Source organism: Periplaneta americana, chromosome 17 (genome assembly GCF_040183065.1).
Source record: "Periplaneta americana isolate PAMFEO1 chromosome 17, P.americana_PAMFEO1_priV1, whole genome shotgun sequence".
Classification (NCBI taxonomy): domain Eukaryota; kingdom Metazoa; phylum Arthropoda; class Insecta; order Blattodea; family Blattidae; genus Periplaneta; species Periplaneta americana.
The window spans coordinates 10,905,135-10,928,885 of NC_091133.1; the positions used below are offsets into that span (position 1 = coordinate 10,905,135).

Genomic DNA, 23,751 nt, shown 5'->3' on the forward strand with positions numbered 1-23,751 from the left:
GCGTGCAGTTCTGCGTTGTGTAACTTCCTCCATTCTCCTTTAACTTCAACCTTCTTAGCCCCAAATATTTTCCTAAGAATCTTATTCTTCATCCATGCAATGGCTAATTGGCTCAAGTTCGAGCTTTGGCCTCCCTAATTTTCTGCATTCAGTAATTTCTATTTTGCGCGCCAAGCCTCCAGTTGCGACATCTAAGCAGGTTTGCAGCATCTTCCTTAATACCATCATCGCATCTTTTTTTCGCCCTTCCAATTCACCTACTCCCCATAAAGCTTCCTGTAAGCACTCTTTTTGGTACCCGGTCTATTGAGAGCATTTGTATATGAGCAGCCCAATCTAGTTTCTTTAATTTAATTAAAGTAACAAGATCAGATTCGTTATATTTGTCGTACAATTCCTTATTATACCGTATCCTCCACTGGTCATTAAAGTTTATCGGTCCATATATTTTCCTAAGTACTTTCTTTTCAAAGTTCTTTAAGAAGAATCTTATTCTCAAACACCCTTAATCTCTGTTCCTCTCTCAAAGTGAGAGTCCAAGTTTCACAGACATACGGAACAACTGGTAATATAACTGTTTTATAAATTCTAACTTTCAGATTTCTTTGACAGCAGACTAGATGACAAAAGCTTCTCAACGGAATAATAATAATAATAATAATAATAATAATAATAATAATAATAATAATAATAGGCATTTCCCATATTTATTCTGCGTTTACTTTCTTTCCGAGTGTCATTTATATTTAATACTGCTCCTCCAAGATATTTGAATTTTTCCACCTCTTCGAAATTTCCAATTTTTTTGTTCCCATTTCGTATAATATTCTGGTCACGAGACACAATCATATATTTTCTCTCTTCGGGATTTACTTCCAAGCATATCGCTTTACTTGCTTCAAGTAAAATTTCCCCGTTTTCCCTAATCGTTTGTGGATTTTCTCCTAACATATTCACGTCATCCGTATAGACAAGAAGCTAATGTAACCCGTCAAATTCCAAACCCTGTCTGTTATCCTGAACTTTCCTAATGACATATTCTAGAGCGAAGTTAAAAAGTAAAGGTGATAGTGCATCTCCGTGCTTTAGCTCGCAGTGAATTGGAAAAGCATGAGATAAAATCTGGCCTATACGGACTCTGCTGTAAGTTTCACTGAAATACGTTTTAATTAATCGAACTAGTTTCTTGGGGATACCAAATTCAATAGGAACATTATATAAAACTTTTCTCTTAACCGAGTCATATGCCTTTTTTAAATATATGAATAACTGACGTACTGTACTGTTATACTCCCATTTTTCTCCAATATCTGTCGAGCACAAAAATCTGATCAATATTCGATCTATTACGCCTGAAACCGCACTGGTGATCCCCAATAATTTCATCTACGTACGGAGTTAATGTTCTGAAAAGAATGTACAAAATTTTGTACGACGTGATATTTCCCGAAAGTTACCACAGTTAGTCTTGTCCCCTTCTTAAAATTAGGTATAATTATGGACTCCTTCCATTGTTCTGGTACAATTTCCTTTTCCCAAATAGCAAGTACAAGTTTATAAATTTCGCTAGATAATGCGCTTCCGCCCTCTTGTATTAATTCTGCTGTAATTTGATCGATACCTGTACATATTTTCTATCACAATTTCGACTTCAGAAAGTGTGGGTTCGGGTATAAATGGCTCAGCAGTTTGTATTTGAATTTCGTCCCTATCATTTCTATTTGGCCTGTGTAAATTTAGTAGTTTCCCAAAACAGCTTTTCCCTCTGTTGAGTATTGAATGACAGTCTGCAAGCAAATCACCATTCTCATCCTTGATCACGTTCCCTCTTGCCTGATATCCGTTCTTAAATCCCTCTCCTTATAGAAATTTTGAAGGTTTTTATTCCTACTATTTGTTTCTACCTCATTCAGTTTTTCCTTCAAGTAACCTCTCTTTTTATTCCTAAGTGTACGACTTTCTTCCCATCTTTCATTGAAATAATTATCTCTATTCTCCTCAACTGGATCCTGTAAGAACTTCAATTTTGCCTGTTTCCTTCTTCCTACTACCATGCAACAATCTTCATCAAACCACGATTTCTTTCTCTTAGTTTCGTAATAACCTATGCTCTGCTCAGCTGCAATTTTGGTACTATCTGATATTTTCCCACACGCTATTAACATCTAACTCTTTCTCAACTTCGTCGAAAGTTCCTAAATTGGCAAACCTATTCGAAATTTCGACCGGATAATGTTGCTTAGTTTCCTTGTCTTTTAGTTTCAGAATATTGAATTTACTAATATTAAATTGTTGCTCTACTCACTTGGCTACTGTTATTATTTCTCTTAATTCTCCAATTACCAATTAATGGTCAGAATTACAGTCTGCCCCCTTAAGAATTGGAATGTTTACTATACTAGTATGTCTCCGTTTATCTATCAAGATGTGATTTATTTGTGTTTCAGTCCATCTGGAGAAGTCCAAGTATATTTATGTACATCCCTATGGGGGAATTTTGTACTTTTGACAATTAAATTTTTGATGTGGCAACGTTGACTAACCTAACTCCATTGTCATTACTATTTACTTATAGGCTCTATTTTCCAGTAGTTGGTTTAAAAATGTCCTCCCATCCTACTTTAGCGTGGAAATCCCCCAATAAAATTTTCATGTGATGTCTGGATAATTGATCAAAATTTTGTTCCAATTCCTCATAGAAGCTATCCTTTCTATCGTCGTCTTTCTCTTCTGTAAAGGCGCGAGCAATTATAAGTATGATATCGCACCATCCACCCTTAAGAATTAAATTAACCTGTCACTGATAAATTCGACCTTTTTTACTGCTGATTTTATTATTTTATGAACAAAGAATCGTGTTCCTAATTGGTGATTATTGTTTCCTTCCCCACAATACAATAAGTAATCTCCTATTTGTGATATGCTTTTCCTATCTAACACAACCTCTTGTGCGCCCACTAAGCAGTGGCGGCTCGTGGCTTAAAATGTGAGTGTGCTACAATATAGTAAATTCACTTAAAAAAAGTTAAAATTTGGTTGACCTACTCACCTAGTGACGTAGTGTGAAGTCCATGCGGCGCTCTTTATTGCTGCAGAAACTGTCAATTACTTTGGAGTTGAACCCCTCCATGTCGGCAACCAGTTTCTTTTCCATTGACAGCATTGCTAGTGTAGTAAGGCGGTCCTGAGACGTATTCCGTAAAAATGTTTTAATCCTCTTCAGAGACGAAAACATCTTTCCGGTTCCGAAGTTGTCATAGGCGTCATAATTATAATTTTGAGAAGTTTTGTTATTTCGCAGAGTGTTTCCTGTAAATTATTTTTCATGATGAGCTTGAGTAGTGGAACAGCACCATCAATTCGCCTGTAACATAAAGAACGCTGAGTTCTGTCTTTAACCTGTTCTTTTCCAACATATTATAATTTTGAACAGCAGCTTCGAGTTCTTTTTCTGGAAACTGTGTTGAAAATTCATTAAAGTTGAGAGAATTTAGGAGCTTTGCTACTTGTAAATGATCCAAGGAGTGGAAACGATCACGAGCCTCTTGTATGATTCGGTCACATACCTCGTTGGCATCAGCACTTCGACATGTCCACTTCCGTTGCTTATTACCTGACGTCACTTCACTGTCAGAATCTTTTGTGGATTCCCTTATTCCACTAATTGCCTGGATAATATGTGCTGTAGCATTTTTTATTTTCACAGCGTCAGTCGACCTTGCTTGTAATTGACTGTATAAAACATCGACATGGGGCATTATTTTGTGGAAAAATGACAGCCAGAATAAGAATTCTTCATCCTTCAAATCGAGGCGGAGCCCACAAGCTTCTTGAACTGTAATTTCAACATGGTAATTCCTCCTTCAATATACCCAATGCACGATATTCTAATCAATTTCAAGGCTTTCAGGAAGTTTACAACCGTCGGAGAGAGGAGAAACAAGGCTACGGGAAAGCGCGGTGGAGGGGATGGACGTAAGGATGCATCTGGAGGCCGAGTATAGTATGTACCAGAGGCTTCGCGACGCAGAACGCTAAAGTATGACGTCAGAAAGGAGTGTGGCTTTAAGTATGACGTCATAAAGGGGGTTTGGCTGAAAGTATGACATCACAAATGGGTGTGCCTTAAAGTATGACATCATAAAGTGGCTTAACTTAAAGTGTCATGTCATAAAGGGGCATGACAATAATCTAGGAGTGGGAGGTTAAAGTGTGATGTCATAAATTTTGGGATGTGAATTTAAAATGCACAATTGCAGTTATGTAACTGTAGTTGCAAGGTGGGGCGTGACGTAATAATTTGAAATACACACGTTCATACGAGTTTGTATACTTAATTGTAGTTGGGGTGGGTGGATTTTAAATACACAAGTTCATACATGTTTGTAAATTTGAAGGTGACATGTGAATGGCAATTTAATTGATGAATAGTAATGGGGATTGGGAGTTGGGGTTGGGGGTTTAAAGTGTAATACATTTTGAAGTAACATTTAGTGGATTTACTTTAAGCTATACATTAGTACAGAAAGTATGATTTGGAGCAGTTCGTAATAATATAACTGTACCAGTTAAAATTCCCACATATAAATACCTGCTCATTGATAATGTAATTGTCGTGTAATGTGACTACATATGAGTCATTCCATGTCAAATCGAACACCTACGAAACATGACAACTTAATTTTTGCTCCAATTTTTTTTTTTTTTATTTATTCTATTGATGAAATTAAATAACCTATGTGTAATTTTTCCGGGCTGACACAATTATTTAGTCATTTATTAAATGTTACATTTTCCGTAAATTTGGATGCAACGTATTATGAAAATGGCTATACTAAAGATTCTATAAATCGTAGAAATTTCGTATTTATGTAACTTTAAAGTGGTGCAATAAACGCAGTATTATATACTAATTTTCAGTGTTCAATCAAAATATAAGATGGGCCTATTTTAGGGGGCTATATTTTTTAAATACGTTTTCATATATCAGGGACTTACTTCTAAAAAGGTGAAAAAATATCATTAAATTCTTTGAAATGTTTTACGTAGAACTGCGTTGGTTTTAGAACTCTATTCGAATCCGAAGTCGCTGTGGAAATAATTTACTGATGGTGTGTTCGGGTCGGATTGAGTGAGACCGCGCGCCGGAGCATATTGTCGTTCCCAGGGGGTCAGATAGTAGGGGATGATAGGATCGGCCCGTAGGGAGTCTGGGTGGAAGGCCTGTCACTCCTAGTACCAATGCTAAGGACCTCAAGAGCGAAAAATAAAGTCAGATTTTTATAGGAGGAGTGTGGATACAAGGATCAATGCAGTAATAACCGAACTAAATAATAAAATATTTAATGTAATGGTAATAAAATAAAACATTATCAGTAAATCATTAGTAAAGTGAACTGATCATAGTAGTCATACACAAATATTAAAAATTACTGATTCCTCTCACAAGTTCGGCTGTAGTGAGCGTAAAATATCAATTACTAAATCTCAATTGTTTAGGGAGTATGTCTCAACACACAGCTTTACACTTACATGAAAGAACTGCAACTGTTGAGTTGGTCATCTTCCCCTGGTAGAAGTTGATTGAAGTCTAACTATCAAAATTAGTAAAATTCTCTAAGTTCGAAAATACAAAACTATCTACACTTTGGTACAAAGTGTGATGTTGGAGAACTTCGGCGTCTATAGCCTCAGCCTAACTACTCCTGGCGTCTATGCAACTAATGAGCTTCTAACGTCGTCTTCAGCAGAGTGGTCGAACTGAACCCAAGCCACTGCTTATATATGAATTTTGAACAAAGGGTGACGCCTAAAAGGGCAATATCCATTGGATCTCATGGCCGGAATTGTAATGAGGAGTCAGCTTACAATTGGTTCATACAATTTGCAAAATCACGTAAAGTTGACACGTGTAACCATATAAGGTTAGGCTACATACTGATAAACAGGATGAGCTTGTGGGATCTGTGGTCATTAGAATTACAGAAGTAACCATAATTTCCCAACTTGTCATATCCACATTGTCGTACCTTGTACTGTGACAAAGTTATAGTACAATATATTAACATTTATGTCTTACACGTAGGATTTAGATAATCAAATACGAAAGTCAACCATTGTCTGGTCCTCATTTTATAACAAACAATGAAATATTCATAGTTATTTAGTACTGACGTGACATTGGCAATGATCACCTTAACCTTGATAGAGCAATGGCACAACAAGGTTACTTTACATATTTTGGTGGTCATCTCAGCTTGCTGGGGCAATAGCATAAGGTTAACTATTACGTCAAGCTATACAGGGTGTTTAAACTAAGCAAGCTGGGCATCACAATGCATAGTATTTTATTTGTGCTGAAGCTCTTGGCCTGATTCATAATTAAATTTAGCACGTCATTTAGTATACCTGCGTGACAGTGGAAAGAATTTGAAATCCATCTTCTCAATGTCGACAACCCAGGAAATGGAATGCCTAAACTTTTCCTGAGGTAAATGTAGCATTTTTTGTAAATTGATCGAAGGGTAAGTGCTCTGCTTATATCTTCCTTCTTCCAGTGTTGCTTCTTTTTCCCTCTGATCAAACTGTCGATTTGTGTCTCAGTAAAAACCTTCTTTAATATCTTGAAGACACTCTCCTTAACATTATTTTTAAATCTATATTCCACATCCTGTGTCTGTTTCCTCCTCCTAGCTAGTTCATAATTCAAGAGTTTGTTCTTCTGTTTAAGTTTATTTACCTGGTTCTGTAAGCTTTTATCTTTCTTTTCAAGTTCACTCAGTTTAGTGAATACACCTTGCTTTAAACCACTACTTTCTGTTTCAGTGCTAACATCTAGCTTTCTCTTTTTTGGGGGGATAAAACCTCTATTCTACCCAGAGCTCGTGTCCTAATTCCTCATTTAGTTTTTCTGGCATTTCTATCATTTAACTGTTCTGAAGTGTTAAAAGTTATGGGTTGTTCATCATTGGCTGGCTGCAGAGGTTGGGGTGATACAAATAAGGATGGAATTTCCGTAGCTTTCAGTTGCTTTCTTGCTTTTGTTCCCAGAAGTTCTGCTCTCAAGTTTCTCATGTAATCCTCTTCTTGAAAATGGACACTGCACACTCTTGCTTGTTTCACGTTAACGAAGTCTTTACGTTTTCAATCATTAACCCATGCCGCACAGAGCGTTTTGTCTTTACGTAAAGCGTGATAAATTACATCAGTGCCCTGAGTATTTTGATTATAATTCTGACAAACAGCAACACCACAATTTGGCATGTTTATAAATATATTACATACATAACAACACAAAAAAGGCGCAACACCACAGTGTTTGTTACCTAGCCTCCAACAATAAAAACACACGCAATTACTCGGAAAACGAAATAAAAATATCAAATTGTAATTATTATAATATACAAACATTAACTCTACTATGTACTATAGCTTCTACTTTAATAACAAGGATATTTACAGAACTAATGAAACAGAGCCATCCATTTACAACATTTCTTCGAGTAAACTCTGTACATTTAATACCATCAATGCCTCTCCTGGCTAACGCATCCTCCACAGTGACGTCATGCGCACAACGGAGAAACTCGAGCCCTTTGCGCATCTAGAATGAGCACACCCTGCTGCTAACCCTGAAATACTGTTCCCACTTTCACGGCAACATGGATATCTTTCGTTTCTGTGTGTCCAGGCGGAGGCAATTAAGTACCTAGTCCCATTCGGTGGATTAAGTACCCAAATCCATTTTGTTTCATAGGTTTGCAATTGTGGAAGAGGTACGTTACAATTTTTACCTCTAACGTATAGCTATAAATCAACTTAAACTCCAGATTGTAGTATAGTCGTGGTTCTGTTTTCATTACATCTGTTTCACTATTACCGCTGTGTTTCGTGACACATATTAATACTGTTCTCCAACCAGGAGATTTACCGGGACAGGAATGTGCTTACTATTGCGTTATCTATTGGAGCGAAGTAGATAGATAATATTACCGTTATAATGTCAGTTTAAAAGACATGCGCTCTCCTGCATATGTTATTTCTTGTATGGAGGGATTAAAAGACTAGGAAATTAACCTAGATCTAATTTTGTAACAAGGGTAGTATAAATATGTATGTATCAGTGTTATCGTTAGCTACTGGAGATGCGTGTACCCACATGTGTGACCTTATGACATCAACATTCATTCACAGCATCACTCCGCTGCGTCTCATTTCCCTGAGACTTTCTCGTGTTTGGAGTACATTATAGGGAACTGTAACATTAAACAAGGGGGAAGAGAACTGGCAAGCCTACGCCATTCTCTTCTTGCTTAGTTGCCTCAGGAGTGATGTCTTATTTGTGTAATTTATTATATTCTAAACCTGTCCCTTACAGTTGACTTTAACAGCAAACAACAATGTCACACATTGTTTAAACTGATTTATTACATAGCCTAGGCTATCATTTTTTTTAATGTGGGTGTACTAACCAATGGACATTCGTCATTGCTCGTCACCCTTCACTTGTGAGGGTTGCATCTTCCAAGTAGCTGTAATAATATGTATGTGTGTGTTACAGTGCTGCAGATTTTGCCATTGCAAGAAGAAACATGACACGGGGATTAAACAGTGGTAGAATTAGATTAGCGTGTAATTTGAAAACACAAAAGGAAATATAAGGGTATTGTATATTCCTTGGACCAAAAATCCAGGACAAACTGAGTAAATTTCACCATCCCTGATAACTGAGAAATTACAATACGATTTGTACAGTTATTTCTTGTTGGCTATTGTAATTTTCATTATTTACGTTTCATTACAAATTCAGAAGGCCGTGTAGGCTACTATCCCTATACCTGTATTTATAATTATAGTAGTTACCCCAGATTTTCCTATAAATAAGCATATTCGTTTCACCATCAATCGATAACTCTAGCTGATATGGGTTTCCATGTAATATATGCATCTTTCAACAAGCACAATTTAATCATAATTGGCCACAGGGTGCGAACTAAGATTTACGATGAGGGGGGGGGGATAGAATTCCAGATAGAGAATAGGGCTATCATACATAAAATTATTATTATTGCGGTATTATTATTATTATTATTATTATTATTATTATTATTATTATTATTCACTATAATAAAAGGTACAATTATTGTCTTTCAGAACCTGGAGTTAGCCTAGATTAAGTAAGTCCAAAAAATTATTCAATTCTATTGCTATAACAATGTTTAATAAGTTACCACAAAAGGCACATGATGTAACTTATATACAATTTAAATCTGTTTTGTGTAACTGGTTAATTAACCATCCATTCTATAGTATTAGTGAATTTCTTGACTCCACTGTAAATATATTCTAAATTTATAAGCTGCATTTGCTCTGTATTATTACGATTATTATTAGTATTGGTTATTATTATTATTATTATTATTATTATTATAATTATTATTATTATTATTATTATTATTATTATTATTATTATTGCTGTTGTTGACATTACTGTGGTGAAATATAAACATCGGATGTAAGAATAATAAAGTAATGATAATTATATTTTATAAAGGTGATAGAAGTTATCCCTGGCAGGGATGTTAAAATGAATTTATGAGAGGGAGATAATTGTTAATTCGTATCCTGATTGTCAAGCATAATGTACATAATTATTAATGCGCAGATAAATGTGAATAAGGTAATTTAATTGTTTGCAAAGGAATATTTAGCCACCACTGTTATTAAATTCACTGTTAATTGTTTCAGGTATAACCTATTGTCTTTAGTGAAAATAAATGTAGGCTTAGTAGCTAAATTTTTCGTCGTAATAACACCTGCAATAAATAGCTACTCGTATGTTCCTAACTTTCATGTGAAATATTTGTTGTATTGTTAAACAATAAGCATGAGCCATCTAAATGTCACAGACATTAAATAAAATTATGAATCCTACTGATAACACTCTTCCAACAATGCAATAACAGTTTCAGATAGCCATAAATATAATCGATAATCTATACAATATTTTCCAGACATTATATATATATATAATTATTTCAGTTGCGTCTATAACTTATGCAACATTAATTTTTTTAAATACAAAATATTATCACATGTTATGAAAGTACGAACGTTTTACACTTATGTAAAAGTCATCTTCAGGTCGAGTTAAATCACTTAAGGACACAATGTTGGTTATGTATTTTTATGCATCTGAAAAGCATGTATCATGATCAGCTTCATATACATATTTATGTATTGAAGCATTAACCCATTACTGCATAAAGTTATTAACGACTTAAAAAATGCGTTTCTGAGTTTAAGTTTGCTAGTTGGTGACTTAAGAATGCTTTCTTACCATTTTTATCTTTATTTACTTTCTGGGATAAAAATTAAGGACCGTCCCATAAATAGGACGCTATGCATAGTGGTCAGTGATACAGTAGCTGAATAGAATAACCTCTCTTTTAGCTCAAATAGTATTTATGTATTTATTATGTAGCAAATACATATACACATATTAGAATCAGTGGTTCAACTGCCCTCCTCACACAAGCCTGCGCATTGCACAACACTATTTTGTGTGGTAAGGGTAGAAACATTTAGGGTGGAGTCCAATTTGACACTTGCTGCAGATGAACTTTGCTTTCCCTGTACAATTAGCACACCTTCGCTGAGTTTCATTTTCAACTGGCCAGTGGTGTTGACCATCAAATCTTAAGTCTCCTGATGGAATGGGAACAATTTTTCCTTAGTGGGAATTCACCCCATGTCTTTTCAGTACTGTAAAAGCCAGGAGACGGCAAAAGTTGAGGAGCGGTTCTGAAGAGTTTTGAGGCTTCATTTTTCTGTACAGAAACAAAGCATTTACTACGGCAACATCAAAAAATAAGCGAAGATGGACCACCACTCTGTTGTTGCCGCTGTTGCTAACATCGGTACTGCCAACGCTGGTGCTGCTGTTTCTGTGCTGCTAGTGATGGTGCTGCTATTGCTGCTGCTAGCGCTGGTGTTGATGGTGGTGATTGTAAAAAAATTCGTAGCTCTACAGCCCATGAAGGGCCAAGACCGACCAGCCTGCTGCTGGGCTCACGTCCACATGCCGAAACAGAGGTGGACTATCCTCCAACAAGAATGGCGGTATCGTGTGGTTAGCACGATGATTCCACCCTAGCCGTTATAGCTGGTTTTTTCGAAACCGGATTTTCGCTACCTATCGTAGCTCCACAAATGCATGATGATGCTGGGTGGGCACCGGTCCCATACACTGGCCGAAATTTCATGAGAAAATTTCTTCCCCCATGAGGACTCGAACCAGCGCGCGTTCCGTAACGCGAGTCCGAGGCAGGATGCCTTAGACCATGATGCCACGGCGTGGTACGTTGGTGGTTATAGTAGTAATAATACTACTTGTAGTTGTAGTAGTATGATGGCTTCTACCTGGAATTACGTTCCCTGTCTTGGAAATGTTCATATATTAGCTTCCTTCTTTTCAGACGGCAATAACTTGTGCGAGAAAACTCAGCTCCATTTTTTGTCTAATGTACTTTCAAAATCATTTGTTGTAACTTTTATGTTAGAAGACTCTGGCATACTTTCATCAACAATGTCATCTTCATTATCATCATTACATATTTTTTTTTGTAATTCCGCTTTACTAAGTAGCATTTTACCGCCAAGATTATTCAAATAAGCCTCATGCTCGTCGTCTAATTTATCACTGTATTTATTTGTATAATGGAAATCTTCTGGAGGGGTCCATATATTAGACTCTCATTATTATTATTATTATTTTGATTTTCCATTAACCCCAGAATTTCACTCACGGTTAGACTGGAAATAAAACAATGTAATGGAAACCATATACACACTGCATGGCGTCCTATTTTTAGGATGGCACTTTATTTCACCTTGTACCTAGCAACATATAAGAAAATTTTATTGTTGTTATATGCCACATGAAAACTGAAGTATTCAACTCATTATGTGAAAATGAAAATCATATTTCTATACCACCATTACAGAGTAACTAAGAATGAACTTACACGCTGTGCGTCACAAAATACTGTTATCCTGCCATCTTGTAAAAAATTCGCTGGTGTGAAAAAATGTTCGCGCGGAATTCAAATACTGCAACACCATAATACAATGTAATAATTTACCTTCTAAACAATGCCTCCAACTGTACAAAACAAGAAAAAGTTCCATAGAAATCAGTATTTTACGCACGTCCCATTATTAGGACGCTATGCAGTAATGGGTTAACAAAACTAAAGTTAAATATTACAAACATTAACATTTTAATGATGCTGTAGTTGAAAAATTTAAGTGTACAATATATACGAGCAGATGAACAATGTTAACATACAAAATTAAAGTTAAAATTAAAATATAATGCGCTTTCCTTTTGTGTAAAATATGCTATATGATTAAATGTCTAAACAGATCGTAAAAGCTTCGCCCATGATCCCCTCCACTTTTCCCTAAGCCTACTAGTTCACCCAATGAGCTACAGTTTCATAGAGTGGTTTTGCAGCTGCCATGTTTTAAGACATTTAACATCCATCCGCCATGTTTTTAGAGTCAAGGGAATGGAAGGTGCGTGGTAAATCTGCTAATGTACATCACATATCAAGAAAAGGAAAATAAAAAGTCACGCAAAGTTTATTTTGAATAATCAAGTATTATAGATCATTAACATTTGAAGGGTTCATGGGAAAAACAAATTTAGGCCTACAAATTTTGTTAAGGGTGGTGTCATTATCTAATTCAATAGATTATTATAAGCTTTAGTCTTCTTCTTATCAAAACTGATAAAAAGGAGAATTAACAGCACAGGTATAGTCACCCTGTCTTCATTTTCAACAGGAACATCAATAAATTTTGCAGTAATATACTGAATTCTATCATTATCTTCCTCTTAAAAGAAATATGTCATTCATCATTTTCCCCCCTGTACCTTTAATTTCTTTCAGAGTAGATTTTTTCGCTTCTCCACTTCCTTTCATTTTATTTTTCATTGTATTCCATAGATCTTTTATTATTAGCATTGACTTGCGCTAGTGGCAATTTTGACGTAACTTTCATCGATAAAAGGTGGTTGGCTACCCAATAACGTTGCCCACTGATGAAGTGTTCTTTAATGGGGTAGCTTATCACATTTTCATTAATATCCATAGGCCTATGCTTGAGCGGAATAAAAAATGCAGAGTTAAGGGAAACTTCCTTATCTGCTGTGAATACTGGGAACCTTACCAATATCATAAATCTCCCTTTTCAAAAGCTCTTTCACAACATCACTCTTCAACAGACTGAATGACACAATCTTCTATTCAAGCCAGTCACTAAATTTTCTAAGTTTAACACTTTATTTATGTTTCATACACTGTGCTGATTCTTCAATTCTGTGTTCTCTACCAGTACCAGATCATGCATAACTTTAAGCTTCTTTGACTTCTCAAATGATAATTGTGATCATCACAAGCAGCTGAAAGAATAAAATGCGATTATTATTTTATGTTATAAATTTAACAAATGTAAATTAAACACCTATACAGGGTGTTTCAAAAATACGGGGCATAATTTCAGATATGTATTTACCACATGTAGACAATCAAAATAGTTCATTACAACATGTGTCCGGAAATGCTTTATTTCCGAGTTATGGCCTTCACAACATTGAAATTCACCGGAAAGTTTTAATTTCCGCAGGTCGTTGCCGTCAAAGGAGACATTAAGAGGGCACTCTGACAGTTCATTCCGAGGCTAAGGTTACATTCAGTGTTGTGTAGGCGTTAGACTGTGCAACATGTATTCAAATCAAGAGCTGGCAAAGATACACTTCATGTACGGTAAGGCGGACGGCAATGCTGCACTGGCTCGTCGTTTGTACCAGGAGAGGTACCCACAGCGACAATGTCCAGATCGGAAGACATTTGTATGTCTCCATTACCGTCTGTGCGAGTATGGAAAATTTAACTCGATGGATAGATAGAGGTGGCCCAATTGCTTGGCCTCCACGCTCACCTGATCTGAACCCTCTCGATTTCTACTTGTGGGGACATTTAAAATCATTGGTTTATTCGTCTCCAGTACCTGATTTGGAATCCCTTCGGAATCGATTGTGGCATGTTCTGAGGACATACGCAATACTCCTGGAGTTTGGGATCGTGTTCGCAGGTCAATGAGACATCGATGTGAGGTCTGTATTCAAGCAGGAGGTGGACATTTTGAACATCTTCTGTAATGACAACAACCTGCGGAAAGAAAATCGTTCCGGTGAAATTCAATGTTGTGAAGGCCGTAACTCGGAAATGAAGCATTTCCGGACACATGTTGTAATGAACTATTTTGATTGTCTACATGTGGGAAATACATACCTGAAATTATGCCCCGTATTTTTGAAACACCCTGTGTATTATTAGAAAATAGTCAACTCATTTTACAGATAATGAATTTAATTTCATTCATTCACATTCTTCTACCCAAGGTCAGATCTGTCACGCAAATCCAGGATTCTCCAATCTTTCCTTTCTCTTAGTCTCCGCATATGATTTAATCACAAGTTACCGGTACTTTTAAATCTTAAGATCAGTAGGCTAATCTCATATTAATCATGGAAATACTCAATACTCTACGAACGTACACTATTATTTTATTTATAATTATTAAGTTAGTGTTATTTTATACCACAGCAGTGAGATTATGAACTTATATTATGGACTTACCATGTACTGCAGATGTGTTATCAGAAGTAACAGAACCTTGTTCTGAAACACGTTTTCTGGGTGCTTGCCATTCATTCCTTTCTAAATGTGGTTGAAAAGAAAATATAGTTGGGACTATCTGAGACAAAAGTCGTATTTGATCATTAGTCTTTCTCCTCAAAATGGGTTGAGTAGAAGTAACTTGCAGCAGTTGGAACTTTCATGCTTAACACCCATCTTTTTGTCAACTTCTTATATCGTAAAGGAAACCTGTTAACTATTAAAAGTAACAAAATTAATCTCATTTGTTTGTTTAAGTCCAATTTAATTTTCAAAACACCAGGCTATTTAATACAAGGTGAAAACACGTAGATTTTAACGTGTGAAAGTCCACGTACCAATACTTGATTGTTTTTTTCATATCTTTTCATGCAGAACACTGCCGAACACACAGCATGCATATCTAAGTCTGATTCCAAAAGAAATATCATTTAATGGGAATACAAAACCGCTGGGATTACTTAAATCTTTCACTTAGGCATGTCTTCCTCCATTCATAGCTGTCTAATGTTTAGACTATTAAAAGAAATTGCGACCGTATTTACCGTTGTTTGCTACGAGGCGCACTGTATCAGACCTCATAGCCACTCTATGAAACTCTAACTCGTTGGAATAACTAGTTATTTCGTGTTCAAGTTTTTCTATAACCGTTACAAAATAACTGCTGCGTTATTTTTCGCCCATTCCTGCCAACAATAATATGAAGGAGGCTGTGACAAAAAGAAATATAAATTGGTTATCTTGCCTTCCATTTCTAGTTTAATTTAGATCTCTTTACACCATAGATAAATGTAAACCCGCCAACTATTTAGTACGTAGATATGCCACCAAGCAGCAACATTTCCGTTGACAGAACAGCTACCGTGATTTCACCCTTATAAACCATTTGATATTCGTTGGTAGAGGGTAAAGAAAAGCTAACTAGTTCCAACAGTTGCCAACTCTGCGTGTGCATGTGGGCTATTAAACCGTTGCATATTTGTTCTACGAACAAAGCTAATTTGTGTTCGTAATTGGGTTTCTTTTCTCGATAGGCGTAATAATCTGACTTTCACAGTTTATATTGTATACAATTCAATTTTTCCATTAATAATGTCCTTACGGCAGCTATTATACATTGAGTGTAGTTATTATATCTTACCAATATACCTCGACATATCCATCATATGCAGGATTGGGATCTTATTCTGTAAATGATAAATGTGCATAATCAAATTCATTCCGGCATAAGCACTAATCTATACTAATAATAAATCTGTAGCCGAAATTTTTCTGGTAATTTTCGATTTTCCAAAAATAATTGGTCCTAACATATATAATTAACCACCCTGAAACCGAAAATCGCATTTTTGACATTTTTGTTTGTATGTCTGTCTGTATGTTTGTTACCTTTTCACGCGATAATGGCTGAACCGATTTATATGAAAATTGGAATATAAATTAAGTTCGTTGTAACTTAGGTTTTAGGCTATATGGCATTCAGAATACTTTATTTAAAAGGGGGGTTATAAGAGGGCCTGAATTAAATAAATCGAAATATCTCCCTTATTATTGATTTTTGTGAAAAATGTTACATAACAAAGGTTTCTTTAAAAATAATTTGCCATAAGTTTTATTCCTGGAACAATTTTGATAGGACTGATATTTAATGAGATAAATGAGTTTTAAAATAAAAATAACGCCATCTTAAGACGGTGCAATGAATTAAGAACAAATGACTTCGTCTATAAGGGGCCTTGGACGACAACAACAATCGAAACAGGGGCCTTGGACATAAACAATCGAAAGCTATTAAACATAGCCTACAGAGAATGTTTCTGTGTTTGTATGAAGTAATATCAGAAGCTAAATTAACCGATTTGTATAATTAATTATTATTTCACCATTGGAAAGTGTAGTTTCTCTAGATGGACATACTGCTATAATGTTATTACAGTAACTTCTTAGTAAATCGAGGACAGGTAAGATTAAAATAGCTTCTTATGCACAGAAAATTTGATAGGCTATTTTGTACATTCGTTTTCTGTATTTCTTAAAATAATATTTATGTACACTCATTTTAATCTCAGAGAATTAACGAACAACGAGAGTGTATTGATTTAGTATGCAGTAATAGTATGTTAGCTTAGCAATCCATTATTTTATAATTCAAATTTTAACTATGCTCAATTGAATCGTGTTAAAATACATGAAATATATATGCAATAAATGCAGTGCAAAAAAAAATTGGGTAATGAGCGAAGCAGATTACCTTGCGCTGTTGTAAAAGTTGTTCCCTGGATCAAACGTCCTATTTTAATTATGTAATTACTTTATATTTATTTCTAACAGGTGCAGCGGAGTGCACGGGTACGGCTAGTACTAAATATACTAAGAGTATTCTGAATTTTTGTGTAGAATGTAATTAGTCGGAAGAAATTTTCATGTTACTTGTGCAGTATGTACAGTTTCTTATATATATATATATATATATATATTGTAACCATTGAGCTTAAACTTTTTTCAGCACCTTACAGTCGCGATGGCTGTAATCAAGAAGGAAGCTGGGGTTGACCCTTTGGCTATGCATTGGAGTGATGAGATGGATGAGAAGAGTAATGAGAAGAAGCCCTTGTCAGAGGTAAATTGAGAGTCACTGCTTGGAATTTCTATGTGCGACATGTTTAACATTGTATACTATCACAGTCTACTATATACAGTCGCGAAGCTCAATATGTAGTAAAAATGCAAACATGTGTAGTTGCCCACCACTAGGATCGCTACTATCGCCTCATCATCGCAGATCTCTCTCCTAGCAGCCGACAAAATGTTACTTTCGTTGTCGTGTTCTTTTGGAAAAATTAACACCTTCCTTCCATTATTGAAATATTAAATGCATAAAGTTAATTTATTATTTTAATGAAGTATATTAAATTCCAACATAAACTCGAAGATACCTGCAAGAAATAAGTTAATATAATTTTTGTTTGTGCAAAACGAACTGAAATTTACTATAATAGCTTTACTCATTCAAGATTATAGCGATAATTAACTATGAAACCAATAAATAATAATTTGCATTTCTCTTTACAACAATAATAATGGAAATATGAATTAATGGAATAACTTACGTGTACCGGTACTTGTAATGTAGGCTTACGTAGTTAACAAAGTGGGATGAGGTTAAGCAATAATAATCACACCAGAATTGGAAATAAAACGTGATCAATGAATTTTATTGTAACAGACTTTTTCTACGTCTCTAGTAAAGCAACAAATAAAAATAACAACAAAATTAACAGCTATAATTAAAAACATATCCTTTGAAGAAAAAAGTAGGCCTAAGCAATAATAATCTCACCAGAATTGAAAATAAAACGTGATAAATAAATTTCATTAAAACAAACTTAATTTTTCTACGTCTTTAGTAAAATAACACATAAAAATAATAACGAAATTAATAGCTACAATTAAAAAAATATCCTCTGAAAAAAAAAAAGTAGACCTCACCTTTATTTCTCTGGAAATTCAGCAGCCTAAGTGACAGAACTTTAACCGGTATCTAATGTCCTTTCGGTTAGACTGAAACATTTCATTGTGAAATTATGGATATAATGTATTCTAACAGTCACAAAGAACTTCAAAATTAAGAGTTTTGTTTCTGCCCAGCATTCTTGTGGAGACCCAGGAACCTTTCTGTTGCTACAATTTATAGCACTACAAATGTCTCCTTCTTGTCCCATATTATTCCAATTATTATATTTTAGCCATTAACATTTTCATTATAACCAATAACGAACATTTCACAAGCATCAATGTGAAATACGCAACGAGCTAGCACTCGATAGAAATACGACACAGTCCAAAGTCGACCATGGACAGTCTATTGTTTCTAGTTGCTAACCGCTTGGAGCGCTTGATCACGAGATTTGCAAAAAAACACCTCAAGCTTCGCGACTGTATATAGTAGACTGTGATATTATGACATGAATTTATATGAGTACCTACCTATATCTCCCAGTTTATAATTAACAGACATTCTGTACAGTTTAAGAAATTTCATATCTAGACTCTGTGGTGTTTGCCTTATGTCACGTGTTACATTCTTCTTTTATGCCTTTTCATATTATTGTAACATCTGATAATGGGTGCAGGTTTAAACTTAGTTTTAAGATAACCTTCAATCAAAATTCTTTTCGCAAATATTCTTATTTTTTATTATATCTATTTTTATTGAATATAGCATGTGAGATCAAAACGTTGAATTTTATTGTAACTAAGTAGCTACTTTCATATCCTTCAAAACATGCGGTAGAACAGTTATACCTCTAGAGTAGCACCATCGCAACAAACATACTCGGGTCCTTGTGATTGTGTCAATCTACTATTACTGAAGCTGGACACGTTTTTAAAATAATTTCTGTGAACAGGATAATTTGAGGGGATAAGGTACTCAGAATTATAAAAAATTGCGTTTTTTTTTTTTTTTTTGTTTTTGAAGGCAATTAATTCTCTAAATCTTCCTGATCGAGAATATATATAGTTTTATAATGTTGTGATATGTCTAACCTACAAAAAACAGTTTTTAATTGAAGCTGGCGTCCCATTGAATCAGTAGTGTCACGACCCTTCACTGAAATGCGAATATCTCTGCTTTCTATGATGATAAAATTTTCGGGAAAGTTCGTTTCTCTGTAGCACAGTTATTGCCAGCCCTGTTGCTCTACTTGAAATGAATGTAATGGCTTCTTGTGTTTGCATATTGAAGTAAATAACTGTTTATCTGGCGTTTGAATTAATTTTTCAGTGTTCTTGTGTTATATAATCCGTGTTTTTGATCACAAAAAGCGTTTAAATTGGGTAGAAGTAATAGCTGTTGTAAGAAACGTGTATTTCGTGGTAATCAGTACACTAAGAAGAATAATGAAGAACATAACCTTCAAACCCCATGTGCTAATCCACATGGAGAGAAAGAACTCTGCCCTTCAATGTCCAGTTCTTCCAACAGAAACTCTCCTACCTACATGAAAGTGATAAGGTTGTGCAGGTTGTAAATACCAGTAGTGATATTGTTGTAAATAATAGTGATGATGTAGGCCTAAATAGTAGTGATAATATTATAATTAGTGTAGATTTGTAAGTAAGTAAGCAAGTAAGTGAGAAATTTATTTTAATTTTTAAACGCAGTTTTCTTAAAACAACATCTTTATGTATATATGCACCTATATCTCAGAAAATATTAGTGTAACAGAGCTGAAATTTTGCACACTCATTCTACGTCATGTAATAGCTTAATGGTAACACTTTTACATTGATACATGTATTACAAGATGTAGATGTATTTTTGTGTTGAAAATTTCAGGGTTTCCTTGGCAGAATTTTTATAAAAGTATATAATTTTTTTTTTAATTGATAAAATCCAGCTTTTGCTAGTGAATGTAGCTAAGTTATTGCAAATTAGTATGAAAAATTTTATCCATGTAGACTAACCAGTTTTCAAGAGAAAAGTGCGTGTATTTAAATTTTTTTTTTCTTTCGTTTGAATACGATTTCTTCAAACTAAATTATAGCAAATATAATATAACAAACTAACCATCAATATAATCCTAAAAGCATGTAGAGTAACATGTAAAAAATTTGAAAACAACACCTTTTATAATTTCGGAGATATAACCACTTAAAATCAGCATTGCGCATTATGAAAACACCCAGACTACCTTGTCCCCTTAATTGTTATTTATAGTAGTTCATTAAGATTAGCAGATATTTCAAATTCGTATCTTTTTCACTTTGCTGGTCAGTTGTGTGATCTATATGTAATATAGTAGTAATAATAAGATATTTGTCCTGGACAGTACATACATACATACAGTCCACACCTGTGGAGTAACGGTCAGCGCGTCTGGCCGCGAAACCAGGTGCCCTGGGTTTGAATCCCAGCCGAGGCAAGTTACCTGGTTGAGGTTTTTTCTGGGGCTTTCCCTCAACCCAATACGAGCAAATGCTGGGTAACTTTCGGTGCTGGACCCCGGACTCATTTCACCGGCATTATCACCTTAATTTCATTCAGATGCTAAATAACCTAGATGTTGATACAGCGTCGTAAAATAACCCAATAAAATAAATATATATATATATACCTACATACATACATCTCTAACAGCTGACATACGTGAAATGGTTGAGTACATGTTGGAGTTTTTCATACCGGAAGACAGCGAGCAAGAAGAAACTGAATACCACAAGCAAATAAGAACACAGGCTCAGAAACCTATAGACATGGCCGATGACAAAGGTTTCACCTTAGATGAAGTCAGAAATGCAATTAAAAACATGGAAAAAAAGAAAGCACCAGGGGAAGATGGGATTACCTGTGAGATTTTGCAACAAACTTTCAAAATATTTCCTAGACTTATAATGACTCTATGACGAGTGCTTAAAAAGAGCAATTTTTCCCAAGATATGGAAAAGGGCGAAAACGGTTCCAATTATAAAACCTGGAAAAGAGAACAGTTTGGAACCATAAAAATTCCGACCAGTAAATCTTCTCAACATCGGCGGAAAGATACTAAACAAATTACTAGTAAACCGAATAAATCATCATGTATTCTCTCATGATCTGATGAACAACAATCATTATGGCTTCACACCACAAAGAAGCACAATAGATGCTGCAGTGGCAATGAAGGACTTCGTAGACGAAAACCTAAAAGCAAGAGAAATTGCAGTCGTCATAAGCCTAGATGTTGAAGGCATTTTCGATTCCGCATAGTGGCCTAGTGTCCTATATTCTCTTAAAGAACTCAGATGCCCAAGATATCTATACAACTTAGTTAAATCCTATTTTAATCAAAGAACTGTAGTAATAACAACCAACAGCGTTATTTAGAAAGAGGAGCCAGTAAAGGGTGCCCCACAAGGATCTTGTATTGGGCCGACTATGTGGAATATTTTATATAATTCCTTACTGAACCTTAACTTCATGAAACGAACAAAAGTGGTAGCGTTTGCAGATGATTTAATATTGATAAACAAGGCAGAAAATGTAGTTGAAGCAGAAAATTACACGAATATAGAAATAAAAAAAATAGGTGCATGGGCAGAAAGAACAAAGATAATCTTCAATGAAGAGAAATCCAAGGTAATGTTAATATCGAGAAGGAAACGAAAAGGAAAAAAAAGAAATTAACATCTACCTAAACAACAAATGGCTAGAACAAATCACAAAGATGAAGTATTTAGGAATAATCCTCGATGACAAGTTTAAATTCAGTGAACATGTAAAGTATGCAGTTGAAAGATGTGCTAAATTAATCCATACTTTATCCAGATCGGCCAAAATAACTTGGGGATTGCAACATAAAGCTCTCAAGATGATATATAAGGGAGCCATACTACCTCTCTTGATATACAGAGCACCAGTATGGGCTGAAGGAATGAAGTATGATTCTAACAAAGTGAAATATACTAGAGTCCAAAGACTCATCAATATAAGGATATCAAAAGTCTTTCTCACAACATCTACCGAAGCATTGAGTAAGCTGTCAGGAATAACTCCCATTACCATAAAAATTGAGGAGTAGTTTAAATTATACAACATAATGAAAGGAAGAGAAAACCAAACATATACCATAGACCAAGAAGTGCAAATCAGAAACTGGCCTCACCCAGCAGACGCTGCACTGTCAAGATCAACGAGGGATCAGAAGATGACTACACACTTCAAATATTCACGGATGGGAGTAAGAGTGAGTATGGAGTTCGAGCAGGTATCGCCATTTTCGTTGGAAGTGAACTCACCAGCCAATTGAAATTCAAGCTACATTATAGATGTTCCAACAATCAAGCCGAGCAGGTAGCAATGATTAAAGCACTGGAAGCAATAGAAACAATTGAAATCACGGACAACAGACCACACACAGCAGCAATTCTCACAGACAGCAGAATAACAATGGACTCCTTAAAGAACAATCACAACCACAAATATCTTATAGAAGAAATCAGGAAGAGAGTCTTAATTTTGGAGAAGATAAACTGGACGATAGAATTCTTCTGGATCAAGGCCCACGTTGGAACATACGATAATGAACGTACGGATCAACTAGCGAAGGCAGTGGCACAAAACAAGGACGCAGCAGTATGCTTTGACAAAATTCCAAAAAGTATAATTCAAACTGATATAGAAGAGGAAGGAAAACTAAAATGGCAAAAAGAATGGGACAACACCACAAAGGCAGCGATAACAAAATTCTACTTCCCTAATGTAAAAGAGAGCCTTAAGATGGAATTAAATATTACTGCCATTTTCACGTCAATGGTGACAGGACATGGGATGAATAGAGCGTACCTCCATCGATTCAAGTTACAGGAGAGTGCAACATGTCCGTGTAATAGTCGAAGTCAGACTATAGATCACTTGCTATATGATTGCACAATATTAAGGAAACAAAGAAAAATTCTAAGAAACAGCATTTCGAAGACAGCAAATTGGCCACCTACCACATATTAGCTTATAAAATTACATCTTCAATCATTCGTCACTTTCATCAATTCAATAGACTTTGAACAATTGTAGCGATGCATTTTTTGTTAGGTTACACATACTTATTATTCAACTTTTTTATAAAATGTAAATTTTATACCTCGCCTTAATTATTATTATTTTTTTATTTATTTATTTTTTTTAAACTGAGAATTGCAATATATTCATATCATGGATATATAACTTGTTTTTATGTTTTTTTAGGTTAAGCCATATATATATATATATATATATATATATATATATATATATATATAGTAATAATTCTGTATCTTGCTTAGGTATGATCAATGTAAATAATCAAAGTAGACTAAATTGGGCGTGTTCACCAGTACAAATCCATATGTATATTTATCGTAGGAAGAGGAAAACCATAAAAACATGTAGTATTACTCTGTAATGGAGTATGTTGTTCAATAAAATAAATTAAAAAATACATACATACATAATGTATGCATTCATACATACATACATACCTACAAA

The 23,751-nt window shown here is 34.9% G+C and overlaps 1 protein-coding gene across 2 annotated transcripts in view; it reads left to right on the forward strand.

Moving 5' to 3' along the window:
- LOC138693052 (zinc finger protein 271-like) overlaps positions 1–23,751 on the forward strand; it is a 152,952-nt gene that overhangs the window by 111,466 nt on the left and 17,735 nt on the right. Inside the window, exons 1-2 of one of the 2 annotated variants that reach the window (XM_069816609.1) lie at positions 7,688–7,775; positions 17,254–17,367. In XM_069816609.1, coding sequence (XP_069672710.1) covers positions 17,269–17,367 — 99 coding nt within the window. In that variant the 5' untranslated portion in view covers positions 7,688–7,775; positions 17,254–17,268. Of the gene's footprint in view, positions 1–7,687; positions 7,776–17,253; positions 17,368–23,751 lie in introns of those variants that run through there. The other variant, XM_069816607.1, reaches the window with a different exon arrangement.